This window comes from Cryptomeria japonica, chromosome 4 (assembly GCF_030272615.1).
Source record: "Cryptomeria japonica chromosome 4, Sugi_1.0, whole genome shotgun sequence".
NCBI classification, from domain to species: Eukaryota; Viridiplantae; Streptophyta; class Pinopsida; order Cupressales; family Cupressaceae; genus Cryptomeria; species Cryptomeria japonica.
In genome coordinates this window covers 337,108,046-337,125,377 of record NC_081408.1, presented here as the reverse complement: position 1 = coordinate 337,125,377, position 17,332 = coordinate 337,108,046, and the positions used below count along the sequence as shown (strand labels likewise).

Sequence of the window (17,332 nt, the reverse complement as noted above, 5' to 3'; positions counted from 1 at the left end):
AATTTTTCAAATTGATCACAATAATAAGGAACCGATTTTAAGTTTAAGAATAAACCATTTCGAATCTTTCAGACTCATATATCTGTTTTGTGCTTCATGTTACATTTGGCTTTGTTAATGATTTCTTCCATTTCTTGTAAATTTTAGTTTTATTTCATGCCCTCTGAATTAGATCTGACCATGATATAGGAGTATTGCAATTTCAAAAATAAACAACTTCAAAGGGTGATATCTTGATTGTAGAATAATACCCTTGATGGAGTATTGCAATTTAAAAAATAAACAACTTCAAAGGGTGATATCTTGATTGTAGAATAATACCCTTGATTATAGACAAATTCAATTAAATGTGAATTTTTCTACCATGTTTCAGGGTTTTCAGCAGTATACATTCTTAACATATCCTCGATTATCCTTAATCTTCTCAGTTTGACCATTGGAGTTAGATCGATAAGTAGTAATAAAACTCAAACTAGTATCGAATTCACCAAAAAGGGAATTTTCAAAAAGAAGTAAATCTAGGATCTTGATTTGAAGCCAATTTTTTTTGGAAGACTGTAAACAAAACATTTCCTAAACAAAAAAAAGGGCTATATTTGAAGTAGATGATTTAATCTTGGTTGGTAAAAATTGAGCCATTTAAGTTCATCTATCAACCACAACTAAGATAGAATCATGCCTTTTATGAGTTAGAGGTAAAACCAGTAGTAAAGTCCTTATGGATTCTATTTCCAGTCAGGTTGTAACTAATCAGGTTTGCTTCATTGTTTTGCCTTATATTTTGACACTTCAAACATTGTTACACATGTTACAAATGTCTCGTTTCACTTTAGCTAGAAATAATTCGCTTTGATTGACAAATAGGTTTTTTGAATATTAGGATGACCAGAGATAAATATATCATGAGAATTTCACAATATATATCACTTAATATCAGATATCAGAAAATAGAAAGTCGTTCCTTGTAATATATAAATTTATTGATGCCTAAAGTCAATCATCCAAATGTATGTTAGAAGATGCATTTTAAAACTTCAGAGTATGAAACTAATTATTGACAATTTTTATAACTTGTTCAAAACTAATTCTTTTAAGAGCAATGTCATTTGCATAAATATATCTTTTACTTGAAGCATCAGCTACGAAATTTTCTCTACTAGGGACAGTGGATATTAAAAGCATATTCAGTCAACAACTCCATCCATCATCTTTTCTTATGCTAAGCTAGGTTAAGTGAAAAATGTGTTGTAAACTCCATCATTGGAACAAATTTATTTGTCAGCAATTAATGTCTCCATAGTTTTAAAATATGAAGAATTCCAACTAATTTTAAATCATTTATAAGATAATTCTTTTCAGTTGATAGTAGTTTATGGGGCTCATAGCACACAAATCTAATTTTTTGTATCAAAATTGATAAATTTTCTAAATCATAGTAAACATATTCTGCACTGTTAATATCCTAATTCCTAGAGGAATAATACTAAAACTCATACCTGTCAAAAATATTCTTTATTTTAGATGCAATAATCTCTTTAACTATAGAAAACGATAAATCCTAATGACTGTCAAAATACTATCATATTAAGTCTGCTGCAGAATTTGCAAAACTTTTTGTTACCAAATTGTACCTCTGCGCTTTCAATTACAAGATTTGCATGAAGGAAAAGTCTGTGCCCTCAACAAACTAAACAAAAGATAATCTTACCTTAAACATAACTGGCGCTCAGGACTCTCCAAGTCTAAATTTAGTGGGTATCTAAAACTGGCACATGGATTAACTAAGTCTTATATAAAGCTGTATCCTAACTGGAACTGTTACTCAGTCTTTGTTAACTGATGCTGCATGCTAACTGGAATTGTTGCTCAGTCTTTGTTAACTGATGCTGCATGCTTTTTAGAACTGTTACCGAAACTGAGTCTTTGTCAGTGGATGCTGCATGCTATTTGGAACTATAATTACAAAAGAAGACTATCTGAGGCACACTATATATTCTAAGACTCCCGCTTACCAATGATTGTTTTCTCCATCACATCAAGTTGTTCTCTTTATATGTTGAATTTTCCTTTTGAAATTTATTCAAGATATCGGCTACTTGTTGATCTGTTGGAATGTACTGCAGGAACACAGCTCCCTTCTGAACCTTGTCTCTAATTAAGTGGTAGTTAATCTCAATACGCTTGGAGTGATCATGAAAGATTGGATTTTCAGAGAGTTTGATAAAACTTTGATTGTCATAGTAAATCACGGTAGTGTCCAAAGTCTGATCTATCAGATTGACTAGTAACTTTAGATGCCAGATGGCTTAACAACTAGCAGAACTGGCTGCCATATATTCGAATTACTTTTGTTGGATTGAGTGCTATAGAAGTCTGTTTCTTGCTATACCAGGAAGTCACTCTTTAACCGAAATTGAAGCAACATCCTGAAGTGCTCTTTCTATCAGCAGGGCTACCTCCCCAATTAGTATTGGAAAACCATACAGCATCATTTCATCATCACCATTATATCTTAGTTGGAAAATGTACGACACCCTTCAAATTACTGGAGGATGTGTTTTGTAGAAACACATTGAAATTGCCTAGGCTGCACCATACAGTGACTTAAGGTGTGGACTGCAAAATAAATGTCAGGCCTGATATTTACCAAGTATATGAGAGAACCTATCAATTGTTTGTATAAAATGAATCTGTCACATCTGAATTAGAATCAACAAGTGAATTCAAATTTTCTACGTAGGAGTAGTCATCAGCTTGCGATCCATCAGCTGAAATATTTTTAGAATCTCAACTGCATACGTTCCCTGTCCAAGGAATTTTTCCATACTTATAGCCCCAGGAAGCAGGGCATGACACCAAGGTCCTTCATATCAAATTCTTTTGCCAACTTTGCTTTGCACAGTTCTATGAGTTTCTTTGAACTTCCTGTAAGTATTATATCATCTACATAAAGGACTAAATAGGCAATATTGAATGATCAATCAAATCATAAATATTGGAATTTGCATCTGTCTTAGTGAAACTAAACATGAAATGTTCTTCAATCCTGGAGTACCATGTATGAGGTGCCTGCTTCAAACCATAAAAGGGTCTTCTTTAATCTGCAAACATGAGTCTCATGCTCATGCACCTCAAAGCCCCTTGGCTGATTTATATACATTTCCTCCTCAATTATCCCATTAAGAAATGTTGTCTTCACATCTGTTTGGTATAAATGCTAATCAAAGACTACTGCTTAAGACATAATAAATCCGATAGAGGTATATTTGGCAATTGGAGCAGAAGTCTCCTTAATCCCAATCCTCTCCACTCCCCTGCCCATATACCTTGCCCAAACAAAATATCTTGACCCAGTCTTGGTGGCCTTTGACTCGCGATATGATGATCCTTCTCTGGACATGCTACACCTTCAGCCTCAGCAGATACAGTTGACTGACCAATTAGTAAATATCAACTCCCTTGTTTTGGGAAAACCCTCTAGCCACAAATTGAGCTTTGAATTTTTGTATGTTATATTTGTTGCATGCTTGTTCTTGCATAATGACTGAGTCAATTAATAACTTTTTTTCTAGTTGAGGTACAATCTCCCACACATCATTCGTTATTATGGAATTGTACTCATCCATCATGGTATCCTATTAAACCTGTTGACTTACCACCTCCTTAAAACTAGAAAGCTTTTCATTAAAAATAGAAGACATTAGTCCCGCTTAACTTTGGAAATTTCTTGGAGGATGACTTGTTTGAATTTAAGACATAGGAGTTCTAATTTGCTCTTGTGCATCCTGTAGTGCCTGGGTGAACCACCTAGGCTTTGTAGCCGATTTCGATGGAAGAGAGGCACCCCCAACACCTTTGGAAGCATGCTGATCTGAATCAAAAATTTTGATTTCAGCAGATCATATTATGAGAGAGCAAGTTCTTTTACCTCTTTAATCATTACTGGAGGTTCCTGATAGAGGACCATGCATCCCAGTCAAATTTGACGTCTTTGCTTACAACTATCTTCTGCTGAGATGGAATGTAGATTCTGTAAGCTTTTGAGCTCTCATTATAACCTACAAAAATACCCTTCAAACTAGAAGTTTCCAATGCGGTCCTTTTCTCATCAAGGATATGAATACAAATAGGACAACAGAAAACACAAATATGTGCTACTTGAGGCTTCATGCTTGTAAAAGCCTCCTCCGGGTCTTGTCCTTCAACACTTTGTGAGGGCACCTATTCAGAATAGAGAGCTGTTAGACATGCTTCTGCCCAGATATACAGGGGTAGATCTAGAACATGGATCGTAGATTTAGCTATCTTTATGATAGAACTGTTCTTTCTCTGTGCAACCCCATTTTGCTAAGGATTTGTAGGGCAATGTCAGTTCCCTCTTAATACCTACTTCTTTGCAAAAGTGTCAAACTCCTTGAAGTAGTATACTCCTCTCCATTGTCAACTCTTAATATTTAATCTTCTTTCCTGTCTAATTTTCTACAAGGGCCTTGAACTCTTGAAACTTTCCAAAGACCTCATCTTTGATCTTCGTGAAGTAAATCCAGGTCTTCCTTGAGGGATCATCCATGAAGGTATGTAGTAAATGTTACCTGATAAGGAAGCTGAAGACATGTGTCCACATACATCATGGATTAGATCAAGAAACTTTCTTGATCTATGCTTTGTCTGCTAGAAAAAGCAACTCTCACATGCTTTCCGAGTGCACGCCCCTTGCATACTCCTTTCTTCTCAACCTTGAAGTCAGGCGATCCTTTCACTATGTTCTTCAAGATTGGGAATGTTCCATAGTGTAAGTGACCTAGTCTTTTGTGCCAAATCTCAGACAAGTTGTCACTATCATGTTAAGTTTTGATCAGATTTGGATAAGTAGGTAATTGTAAAATTTTATTTGTACCTTGATCACAATCTGATATCAATTAAATCCTTCGAATATGATTTGTATGTAAGCCATAGATCAGTTTGTAGAATTCAATCTGCTTGTTGTATATGTCACCAATCTGCTGTGTGACCTTCGTATTCACCGAATGTTATAGCCTACTGTAAGTAGATTCTGCGCTTATTATATATCTCACGATATGCTATATGTATGTGCCACGATATGCAATATGTTTATATGGCATGATCTGCAATATATTATCCGAATGCTTTTCAAAGTGTATTGTACGAACTTCCTTAGAATTCAATGATAATTACAGACTGCTATATGATTAGATCAATCTGCACTATATCACTGAAGGTGCAATCCGAATTGTAGAAGTATATTCGAACTGTCAAATGATGTATGATCTTCTTCGACCTGATATTAATGTTGAAGTGCAATCTGCAGATCTGTATGTTGGATTCAATCTGACTTTGAACTGTTTGATTCAGTCTGATACAGAATTATTTGCACGATCTATCATATTAAATCTGTTATGATTGCTATGTCTTTATATCATAGATGAGAGAGGAGATACGACTTCTCATAAAGTATCATACTCTTCCATAAGGGTGACGGGTTATAGCAATATTGCTTGTTTATTAACACAGAGATTAATAATAGCATGTGATCATCAACTATATTGCATGCTTAACAAAATCGATTAGATTAATAAATGCTTGCTTATCAATACCAACTTTAATATTGGTTATTAACATTAATTTGCTTAAGAATTTGTTTGTTAATGATGCATAAGATGACGGCTTAATTAATTGTCTAAGGCTGAAGGCCACTCAGACAATTAAGATAACTCTGTCGGCTCAGAATGATTCCGACCGACGCTACCATATCATCAACATATCATGCACTAGAGCTCTCACAGGATCTCCTTGCAGCCTATATAGGCCACCCTCTTGAACAACTCTGGCCATTCTTCCAGATGGGACCTTGGTGATCATCAAACTCAGCCATATATCTGAGATCTATCAATACTGAAATAGAAAGAAGATTTTTCAACAAAGCAGGTACATACAAAACATCAGTAAACTCAAGGATGTTTGTTGATGACATTTGGAATGAGATAGATGCCACTCTTACAACTGTATACATGGCATCATCACCAAGTTCTACTTACATGCTTGCTTCTTTCTCTTTTGTTAGACGTCGTATGTTTGGAGGCTCCACTGCCCACACAATAGCCAACATCAAACATGAGGCTAGATGACAGGCTTGAGACCATAGAGAAGTCGGTCTCAAGCTTGGACAAAAGCTTATTGATTCTTCTGCACTCCGTGCAATATACTTTTGTTACTGTTGCTTACCCTTCCCCTTTTTCTTAGGGCACTAAGAAGCAAAATTCCCAACTTCTGACACTTGAAACACTTGATGTGGCTCAAGTCCTTGTTTTCTTGGTTAGAGGGATTTGAATCCATTTTTTCTTTCTTCACTTGCTGACCCTTCTCGGGTCTTCCTTTCATCTTACCTTTCTTCATCTTGCTAATGAGGGCAAGATTTTCCTCCTTCACACTTGCAATAATCTCTAGTCTCGTCTCCTCTTGGATGAAGTCATCCCATAGCCTCTCAAAATTAAGGAGCCTTTTCCAGGCAAAAATCCCATGAACAAAGGGTTACCAAGAATAAAAGAACCCATTTAATGCGATGGGTACTAGTCCTTCATCCTTGAATTTGTCTCCAACTGTTGCGAGTTTATCAGAGTTCAGTAATCTTCATTAAGTTGGTAGCAATGGTATCTGTCTTGTTCATCCGTGTGGCTCTTAGTTTATTTCTTAGGATTATTTTCTGATTGATGTTTTCACTCTAATAGAGTGACTAGAGGATTGAACATGTCCTTTCAGTGGTCTTCCTGGTGATGTGAGGGACCAAATGATCCTTTACAGAATCACGAACATAGAGGCAAACACATCATGATCAAATGATAGTGAATTCCATCAGATATAAATAAGTTAAACTCAGTTTTAGTGAACATCACAAAGTGCACAAACTAGGACAGATAATATTGGCATTGGCTTTGATGCAAGAATATTATAAATTGAATATCTAGATGGTCCAGCATAGATTTAAATATTTAAAATTGTGTGAGTAAAATAATTCAATGGAACTTACAGTCCAACATAACAACGGAGCAATTGAAACCTTCAGGAAAACATTTAAATTATTTCAAAGATTGAAAATATATATTTAATTTTCCTAGGATTTTGGCTTTTCCCACTCTTGGCAATCAAATGAAAGGTCTTTAAGCTAATGGCCTCAAGGAGGCAAACAAAGTCACATTCAAACAGTCTGCCCTGGTTAGGACCATCCAAGGCATACCCTGTATCCTTGGTTGCGCATACTGTTACTTGAGTGTCCCACTTCCTTGCACTGTCACTCGAGATTCCACAAATCTAAAATAAAAATTGACAAAGATCTATTTATTTCAGGTGCTGGGCATTGATCTAAAATGGCGGATGCACAAGGTATCAGATGGCCAAAGAAGACGTGTGCAGATTTGTATGGGTCTTCTACAATCCTTTCAGGTTTTTGGAGTCTTCTTTCATGTGTATTAGCTCTTTTGATGTGGGTCTAAAAAAGTTAATCTGAAAAACGATTGGAACTATAAATATGTATAATTAGTTGTTTGATTCATTCTCCGAGTCTGGCATATTCATTCTCTGCAAAAATACATAGCTAGCATTTGATTGAACAGATCAAGTATTCCATTGCAGGTTCTTCTTTTAGATGAGATTACAGTTGACCTAGATGTACTTGCAAGGGCTGATCTCTTGACATTCTTAAAGAACGAATGTAAAGATAGAGGAGCCACAATTGTCTATGCTACACATATCTTTGATGGCCTCGCTGATTGGCCTTCACACATTGTAATATTTATGTTTATGGATATCCTTTACTTTCATGTGATATTTATCTGCTTAGAAGACTAATTTTGACCTCATTATCATACAGGCATATGTTGCACATGGAAAACTTCAGTTAGCATTGCCATTAAAAGAAGTTGATGAAATGAAAGAGCTCTCTCTTATGGTAGGTTATGTTGATTCTTTTACAAATTTGTCTTGAAAAACATTTTTTGCAAAAATTAATATGTGCAGATTACTAATGAATGCAACTACATGTTAAAAGAATTGCCCCATCTGATTATATTAATTAAAAACCAAAAAACTAAGAGGATAGAATGATGTCATTAGCAGTAAACAGTAATTACTGTAAGGACAAAATTTAGCTTCCAAGATGAACTGTATCATTTAAAATTTATTTACGACAGGTTACTGAACACTTCTTGAAATCAATGGTTTCTTCCTTTTACTCTCAAAATTTTGCTATAAGCACGTGTATTTTGTGCATAAAAAACTAGCTGTCACATGTTAATCATAACCACATTTATGCCTTATGTTTTGATGCACAAACTGTTACGCATACATATTTTTATGGTTAGTTGAGGGAGCTTTTGTGCTTCCTACAGGTCAAGAATGAAATCTAAATGACATAATGGAGGTGCTGAGAACTTTTCCTTCAAAGTGAGTAGATTGGGGAGAGCAGTGTGGAGTAATGTGGAATAATATTCCAAAGAACGAACTTCTAGTAAGCCATTGGGTCAAATTTGGCAATCTCGTTTTTATGAAAATACTGATGTCTCCCTCAGATCAAGACTTTCCCTCAAAAGAATTATATTTGTTGGTGCCCTTTATCATAGATTCAATACGGAATCAAATAGAGAGATGAGGTGGAGATGGTAAGCTATATTTCAAAATGATATTTTCACTATTGGAGGTCATGTTTTTTTGGCCAGAAACCATTAAATTTACAAATGATGGTAAAACCATAAAAAGTTGTCTTTTACTAACTATCCACAGTGCCTTTGGTGTGGGTCTTCTGGAATTGACTGCACAGTATTGAAATAAATCTGCATAGTGAGCATGTGCGATTGTTTTAATATCCTTATTGTTAGTAAGACTGTTATCATTACCCAGCTCAATTTCCTGGATTGTATTCCTATGATATCTTTGATGAGTTTTGAGATGGAAGAATTTAGTCTTAGAATCTCCTTCACAAAGTTAGATCATATGAGATTTGAATCTCTTGTATTGTTCTCGCTGTAGTTCATGTAGCTGAGAAAGGAGAAAACTTCTCTTGAGGTTGAGAGCATCAATAAAGGGATCAGTTCTGGTGTTTTCTTCAACTTGCCCAAGCCTTAGCAAAAGGGAGTGCTTTGGCAATATAAAGGAAGAGTAATCTTTTATCCATTTTCTCATATCGGACTTTAATCTAGAGATTTTAAGTTTCCAAACATCCTAAACATTATTGGAGAGGTATCCAAATTACCAGCTACACTCCACCTTCAAAGAGAAACCAGGCAAATGAATCCAATCAGCATTATATTTGAATTGTTTAGAAACCCCACTTTGAATTATTTTGCTGGTAATAGAGGGAAAAAGAGTAAGAGTGTCTTCTTGAACTAGAAAGTTGTCCAAATGTTGAGCAATGAAGTTATCCCTAGATCTTCTGTTGGTCAATGTGAATTTCCCTCTAGTAGGCTCTATATCATGAAACTCTACCAAGTAAGTGTCTTCAACATACTTTCTGCATGGATCATGGATGTTTAATCCTCTTTTTTTAGAAGGAAAAAGAACATGAGTAAAATCACTAGCCAAAATTGAATTGCAAGGCTTTCAATCTTCAATGTAGGACAGGATAGAAAGCCAACATTGTCTTTTGTTAATGGGATAATTAGGGGCATAAACACTCAAAAAACTGAAAGAAAACCCCCTTGTGTCAAAGGTAGTAGATAGTTAATAATCACTCTAATATCCTTCAATCTTGCTGAGATAGCTACCATCCGAAGTAGTGTGGTGGTCTCTAGAGACACCATTAGCACTAATGACATCCACCGCAAAACAGTTTCAAATAGATTTCCATGATTTAGCCACACCAGGAAAGATTAGTCTAGTTTCTTGAGCACATACTGTAGTAGGAGAATGATCTTGGATGAGACCTCTGAGGGAGTTTTTTTCAGTGCACCGCCCAAATCCTATAATTGGAAGAGAGCAAAATCACTTTTTAGATTTTTTACCTTTGAAGGAACCTTCATGAGTAATGTAAGTTTTGGCCACAATATTTTCTTTGCTTCTTCCAAGTTGACTTCCTTGTTCATTTTTATTCCTAGCTTGGAAAACAATTTGGTGAGACTATGGTCCAGGCTTGTTCTAGGGACAGGAACATCCTCAATTATTTCAGTCTTGATTATTGTATCTATATCACCCAGAGGGATTTAAGCTAGAGTGCTAGAGTATTTGGTAGTGTTAAATTTTGCTATATCATTTTACTTCCTTTTTCTTGGCAAGGCTGACTCGGCTCGTGACTCGGCTTGGACTCGGCAATGACTCAGCAAAATAAGAAAACTCTTGAAATTTAGAGATTTTTAACAATTTAAACTTGTTTCATACACCCATTATTGAATTAAGCTTCATCAAATAGAAGCTAATTTGATCACATACATAAATATACATCCATCACATGCGTAGAAATGTAAATTGTAGCTAAAGGAATTAGAAATCATAGATATATAGAGTTATAAATGTTGTCCAATGTATATAAAATCCATGACTTCAAATGTTCCCAAACATATATGTAACTGGAAAGTGTAAACAAAAACAAGTCTATGGCTCAGGCTCAGGCTCAGCCTTGCTATCTGCCTCCTAGAAAGGCATCTAAGGTAGGTCCTGGATGACTGAGTAGCCATAGTCTCTGCCTATGATGTGCCAGTTTGAGTAGCCATAGGTGCTATGCCTAATCGTGCTCTATCCTCCTCCTTTGCCATAGCCATAGCCTCAGCCTCTCTGTCTGCCTGGTCAACCCACTCAAGGTCCTCATCAGTGAAGATTGGATCGGTGGACTCAGTGAGCCAATCGGACTCGAGGTCGACTTCCTCTAGAGTGATCGGGGAGGAGTCGGCGTCCAAAAACTGTTTGGTCCTGAGACGGAGGTTGTAATGAACAAAGACTAGATCATTCAACCTCTCCATAGACAATCTATTTCGCCTCTTCGAGTGGATGTGCTCGAACATGCTCCAGTTGCGCTCACATCTGGAAGCGCCACATGGCTGGCTCAATATGCGGATGGCAATTTTTTAAAGGTTTGGGGTTGAAGGCCCAAACATTTGCCACCATCTATCTGAGATAAGGAAAAAAAAAAAACATTAGTCTCATTTCCAACTTGAAAGGTAGATTATAAAATGAAAAATTAAAATGCATGTCATAAACATTAGAATTTTCTACCTGGCTACAATTTTGTTCGACCCTCTTTGCACAATTGGCTGGCAAAGATCGCCCCTACTGCATTATTAAATGCATCCATCTCGAGCAGTGTAGCTGTGGTATCAGTGCCAATCTGTTGTACTACTGATTATAGCCCGCTAAGAACCTCCTCATCCGCTTTGAAATCAGCACGGAAACGAAATGATGGATTGAGGTAATAAGCTGCTGCATGGATGGGCCTATGAAGCTGCTTATGCCATCTTCTATCAATTATGTCCCAAATGGGTCTATACTTATCCTCAACTCCAACATATATAGATCTAATGGCCTCCTTGGCCCTATCCATGCCCTCATATATGTATCCCATAGCGGGCTTCTCCCCATCAACAACTCGTAGGAGAACTACTAGGGGCTCAGTGACCTGCAAATAATGTTAAACAAAAATAGTTAAGTCACAAGTGTGCATGAAAATAAGAAAAATTGCAAAGTTGCACAATGCAAACAAAACAAAAATATGCATATAAATTTATATAATTACCTGCACGATCTCTGCACAAGGGGTCCAAAAACCTGGCTCATCAAAAGTGCAATTTGCTACATCCATCCCTGTAGTGGTCGTAGCATAGGATGAGGAAGTCCACTCCTCACCAACAAACATGCGCCTCAAAGATGGCTGTGATTTTATCAAGGATTTCAATGTGAGGAAATTCGAGGCAAATCTCGTTATACCAGGACGAGCCAACTTCCTTTCCCCCGTGTATTGCCTCATGATGCTAAGTTCCAATGCATGATTGTAAATAAATTTGCATATATTCTTGGCCCTTTCAACACATTCTTTCACCCATCCAAGCTTACCTATATCCTCTAGCATGAGGTCAAGGCAATGGGCCGCACATGGAGACCAAAAGATTTTTGGGTGCCTCTCCATCAAAATTTTTCCTGCAACAATTTTAAATTAGTTAAAGAATTAGATGTGATAAGTATCAAGAAATTTTACCATTATTTAAAAGTTAAAAACTTAAAAGTTTAAAAGTTAAAACTTAAAACTTAAAAGAAAACTTTTAAAGTTTACCTGCAACAACATAACTTGCTGCATTATCCGTCACCACTTGCACCACAATTTCTTCCCCCACCTCATGTATAACTTCCTTAATAGCCTCACATAAGTATGCTGCATTTTTGACATGTGAGGAAGCATCGATGGACTTCAAAAACATGGTGGATCCTGAAAATAAAACAAATTAATTATCAATAAATTAGAATGTAAGTTATTCAATTTCAATCACAATGCATTTAGAGAAGTCAAATGATCAATCACCTCAGCTGGAAACAAGAAAATTTAGGAGTGTTCTGTTCCTCCTATCAGTCCAACCATCTGTCATGATGGTGCAACCCTTGTGGCTCCAAGATTGGCGGTGCTCCTCTAGGTCAACTTTCATATCTTCCACCATTTCCAACAAGAGAGGGCCACTCAACTCAGTATCACTAGGGCCTTTAAACTCCGCCCCACAAATGGTTACTGCATCAACCATGCCTTGCCAATAAGGAGACTTGTCACAAATTGAAATACATTAAATAAGAAAAGTTCAATTTCAATTTCAATTTTCAACTTCAAACCATAAAATTTAAAATTTTAATTTAAAACAATCAAATAAAAAAGTACCTAGCTGCAATAAATGGAATGTTGCAGAAGTACCAAAACTTGCAAATTGCTTTTCTTCCTGCATCATGGACCTCCTTGTTCCAAGACATGCTCTCAAGTGAGTGCTGTGCGCCAAGAGTAGTGCGTGGTACAAAAAAATTGTCTATCTTGGATTTTCGCACTCTAGGACCAAAAGTGTGACTAGTAGGAGTAGAAATAGAAGCACTAGCACTAGTAGAAGCACTAGGACGAAAGGGAGGCATAGAAGAACCCTCTCCAACACAACCTATGGATGTAGCTGTGGGTGGAGGGGAACCAATATGACATAACTCCTCTCCTTCTTTTTTTTGTTTGTTTATGTATTTCAAAATTTTCTAATTGGACGTAACAAAAACGGACTGCTTCGGGAGGTGCCTCGGTACAAGGCTTAGTATCATGACCACATATGCTAGCAATATGATATTTCAATCTATTTATCCCCCCATGGTTAATTTCCTTACAAAAAATACACTTGGTTTGATTTCTTTGTCTACCAGGGAATTCTTCAGTGATTTCCATGCCTCATCTTTTTGACCATGTTTCCTAGGCTTAGGTTGTGGAGGATTAGGATGAGCCATTAGGAAAAAAAAATGTTTTCAAAACGTGAGCGCTACTGCAATAAGACAATTTTACAAATCACCATTTGAGCATTGTGTTTTACAAAGTTTTAAATTTAAACTAATTAAAAAAAACAGCAAAGACTAATTTGTGCATTGTGTTTTTTCTTGAAAATTTTCAAATTTCAAAGAAAGAAATTAAGAATTGTGAAAAATCAGCAAACCCTAGATTTTTTTTAGAAAAAATTGTAAATACATGTATACAATTTTTTCAAAAAAAAAATCTAGGGTTTGCTATGCTATTGTTCTATTTATCTCATTGTGATTGAAATATGCAATATAGAGTTGGAAAGTTGAACTTCAAAAAAAAATAACAACAAAATGAAAAATCCATAAATATAGAAAAAAACCAACATAATCAATAAAAATTAACACTTACCTCTTTCAAATTTGTTGAGGAGTGTTTGAAATGAGCTTCTATGGACTCCTTGATGCTCTCAATGCAACTGTAGTGCTGCCCCAATGTGATTTGTGCAAGTTTTTCACCTCTTCCTTTCAGCTGGTTGCAAAACTATGGCTTCCTATTTTTCTCTCTTCCTCTCTTTTTTCCTCTCTTCCACTCGTAAAAGTGAATGCCAATCCCTTTTAGGGTTATAAAAAAGGGAAATGGCAAAAAGATCATTAAAAAATGTTATGTTTTATTTTTTTGACTGGACCTTTTTAAGTGATGTCGGTCGGGTCACGACACTCGGACTTGGCGAGTCAGGTGAGTCACGCCCCCTGACCTGTCCGAGCCCGTGTCAGGGTCACCGTGACCCGGCAGGGGTCACTCGGCCCACTGACTCGCATGACTCGCCGTGAGTCATGGAACTCTGGATAAAACAGAGGTATCTTTTAATTTTATTATCTCACAATTGATGATCTCACTAACCTATGAATCTTGCAGGTTGCTGCAAGTATGAAGGGAGATAGTATGTCCACAAAGTATATTGATTTCCTAAGTTTTAATAATGCTTCAAGTGCTGCTGATTATATCACAACTATCGCTGTGCATAGAATAAGATCGATCTTCTAAGATTTGCACTGATTGATTTCGGTTCACTGTTCATCGATCTGTTTGTGAATCATATATATTAAATGGGGAGGCACATCGATGGATAGACGTGTGGAGGCATGTCTCTCCACCTATATGTCTGTCCATTTAATATTACCAATACCAATTCATAGTCGGTGGCATTAGCAAACCGTTTGTTATTATAAACTGATACCGATTCATAATTGGTGGCATTAACAATCCATTTGCCATTACAAACAATTAAATAAATATCGATTCATAATTGGTGGTTAACTATTCAGTTAACACAACCAATTCACAATCGGTATGTTAAACTGAAAAATCAGTTAATCGATATACATAATCGATTTAGATAAATCGATACACATTATCGATTTATGGTGGATCAAAGAGGACAACCGATACACTTTATCGACAGGAAGTGGATCATACGTGATCACCGATTTTATACTAGGGAGATGACAATCGATATATGATCAACCATTAGATCATTTAATCAAATTTAGTTTATTCATGAAAAGAATATGTATGTATATTAATATACATAGTAATAATAAACTCAATGATTATTACTATGTATATTGGTATACATATATGAAGTATTCTAATGATGTAAGTCTTATTCATGATCATATTTATCTAACCGAAGCTATCATCTTTAACACTCCCTCTGAGCTAGGGAGGATAAAGTCTATCCAAGAGTATAACACAATAGATCCATTAATTGTGAAGGAAGATATGGTATAACCAAGAATATCAAGTCACATGATATTCATCATATCTCACAAATATCCATATTTATGGTATGTGCACTTGACATCACGTCTCATGATGCCTACCATAATGAATATCAGATCATGGCATATCCACGGATATTAAGACTCATAATATCCACCATGAAGATCTCTTGTAGAGTTATTATGGTTTATTTAATGATATCAAGTCTCATGATATCTACCATAATGTCTAAGAGATATTAACTATCATGATATGTCCATAGATATCAAGTCACATGATATCCATCATGATAGTGAAATTGATTATTGTAAAGTCATCACCTTACAATATCAATTTGATACAAGTGTTCATTATTGAAAAGTCGTCACCTTTCAACAATGTTCATAGGGGGCCTATGAAGTCATGGAGTCACACACATGACAATAAAAGAGTTTACACATTAAAAATCTTTAAATATTAGTACAAATAAAAATAATTAGAGACTCAATCTCAAATTTAATTTACATGTTCAACCATACCAAGTTTAGACCGAAAGTGTTCAACCTTTATCTTGGAGAGTGGCTTGGTGAGGATGTCTGCTGTCTGATCACTTGTACTAATATACTCCAACTGAATCACATTCCCTTTTTACCATGTTTCTAACATAGTGATAAGGAATTTCAATGTGTTTTGATTTATCATGAAACACTGGATTCACTAAAGTTTGATGCAACTTTGGTTGTCACAATGGATGACGGTAGGATTCAAGGGCTGTCCAAACAGTCCTACAAGCAATTTCCTAAGCCACACTGCTTCTCTTGCTCCCATGGAGGCTGCAATGTACTTAGCTTCTGTAGAACTTTGTGCAACTGAGGATTGTTTTCTACTGATCCATGAGATCATTGCTGATCCTAAACTGAAGCAACATCCTGATGTGCTCTTTTTGTCAACCACACTTCCAGCCCAATCTGAGTCAGTGTATCCATGTAGATCTAGGTCTACATGTTTGTATCTAAGACCATATCCAATTGAGTCTCGAAGGTATCTTAGAATGTGTTTTGATGCAACAAGATGTATCTCCTTTGGTTCACACATAAACTGGCTAAGTGCATTTACTGCATAACAAATATCAGGTCTATTATTGACCAAATACATCAAGGATCCAATTATCTGTCTGTAGAGAGTGGGATCTGCAAATTCTGAGTCTACTGCTGCTTCCTTGAATTTGTGCAAGTTTGTTTCCATAGGTGTAGACATGGGTCTGCACTCCATCATTCCAAACCTCTTCAAAATGTCAATAGTATACTTTCCTTGATTCAGAGTGATGCCATCTGCTTGCTGCCAAAACTTCTAATCCAAGGAAGTAACGTAGGATACCCAAATCCTTCATATCAAATTCTGAAGCTAAGTCTTCTTTACACTGGGTAATTAGGTGATCTTCTCCCGTGATTAATAGGTCATCAACACATAAAATAAGAATAAACATATCACCATCAATTACCTTAAAGTAGAGGTTTGGATTTGCATCATTCTTGGAAAACCCTAATCCCAAGAGGTAGTGATCAATCCTTTCATACCAGGCTCTAGGGGCCTGTTTGAGTCCATACAAAGTCTTCTTCAATCTACAAACATGTGATTCAGCCTTATGTATAACAAATCCTTCAGGTTGCTCTAAATAGACTTCCTCCTCAATAGTGCCATTTAGGAATGCAGTCTTCACATCCATTTGATAGATCTTCCATCCCTTTGATACTGCAATGGCAATTACTCCTCTGACTGAAGTGTATCGGGCAACAGGGGCAAATGTCTCTTCATAATTGATTCCTTCTTTTTGAGAGAAACCTCTAGCAACAAATCGGGCTTTGTGTTTTTCAATGCTACCATCTGCAACATGTTTGATCTTGAAGAGCCATTCTGATGATACAACAGATTTTTCTTTAGGCCTAGGTACAATGTCCCAGACATCATTTTTTACAATGGACTGATACTCTTCTGACATAGCATCTTTCCACACTTGATGATTGAGAGCTTCTTTAACACAGGATGGTTCTGAATTTATGATCTCACTCATCAAGGCTACATAACTAGAGAATCTGTGAGGTTTCTTGC

At 36.2% G+C, this 17,332-nt stretch overlaps 1 protein-coding gene across 2 annotated transcripts in view; it reads left to right on the top strand.

The window, feature by feature from the left end:
* The window catches only part of LOC131063597 (ABC transporter I family member 20), a 44,321-nt gene that overhangs the window by 4,541 nt on the left and 22,448 nt on the right, over positions 1–17,332 (top strand). For both annotated transcript variants that reach the window (XM_057997464.2, XM_057997463.2), the window contains 3 exons: positions 7,363–7,458; positions 7,648–7,800; positions 7,886–7,963. In XM_057997464.2, coding sequence (XP_057853447.2) covers positions 7,363–7,458; positions 7,648–7,800; positions 7,886–7,963 — 327 coding nt within the window. The remainder of the gene's footprint in view (positions 1–7,362; positions 7,459–7,647; positions 7,801–7,885; positions 7,964–17,332) is intronic.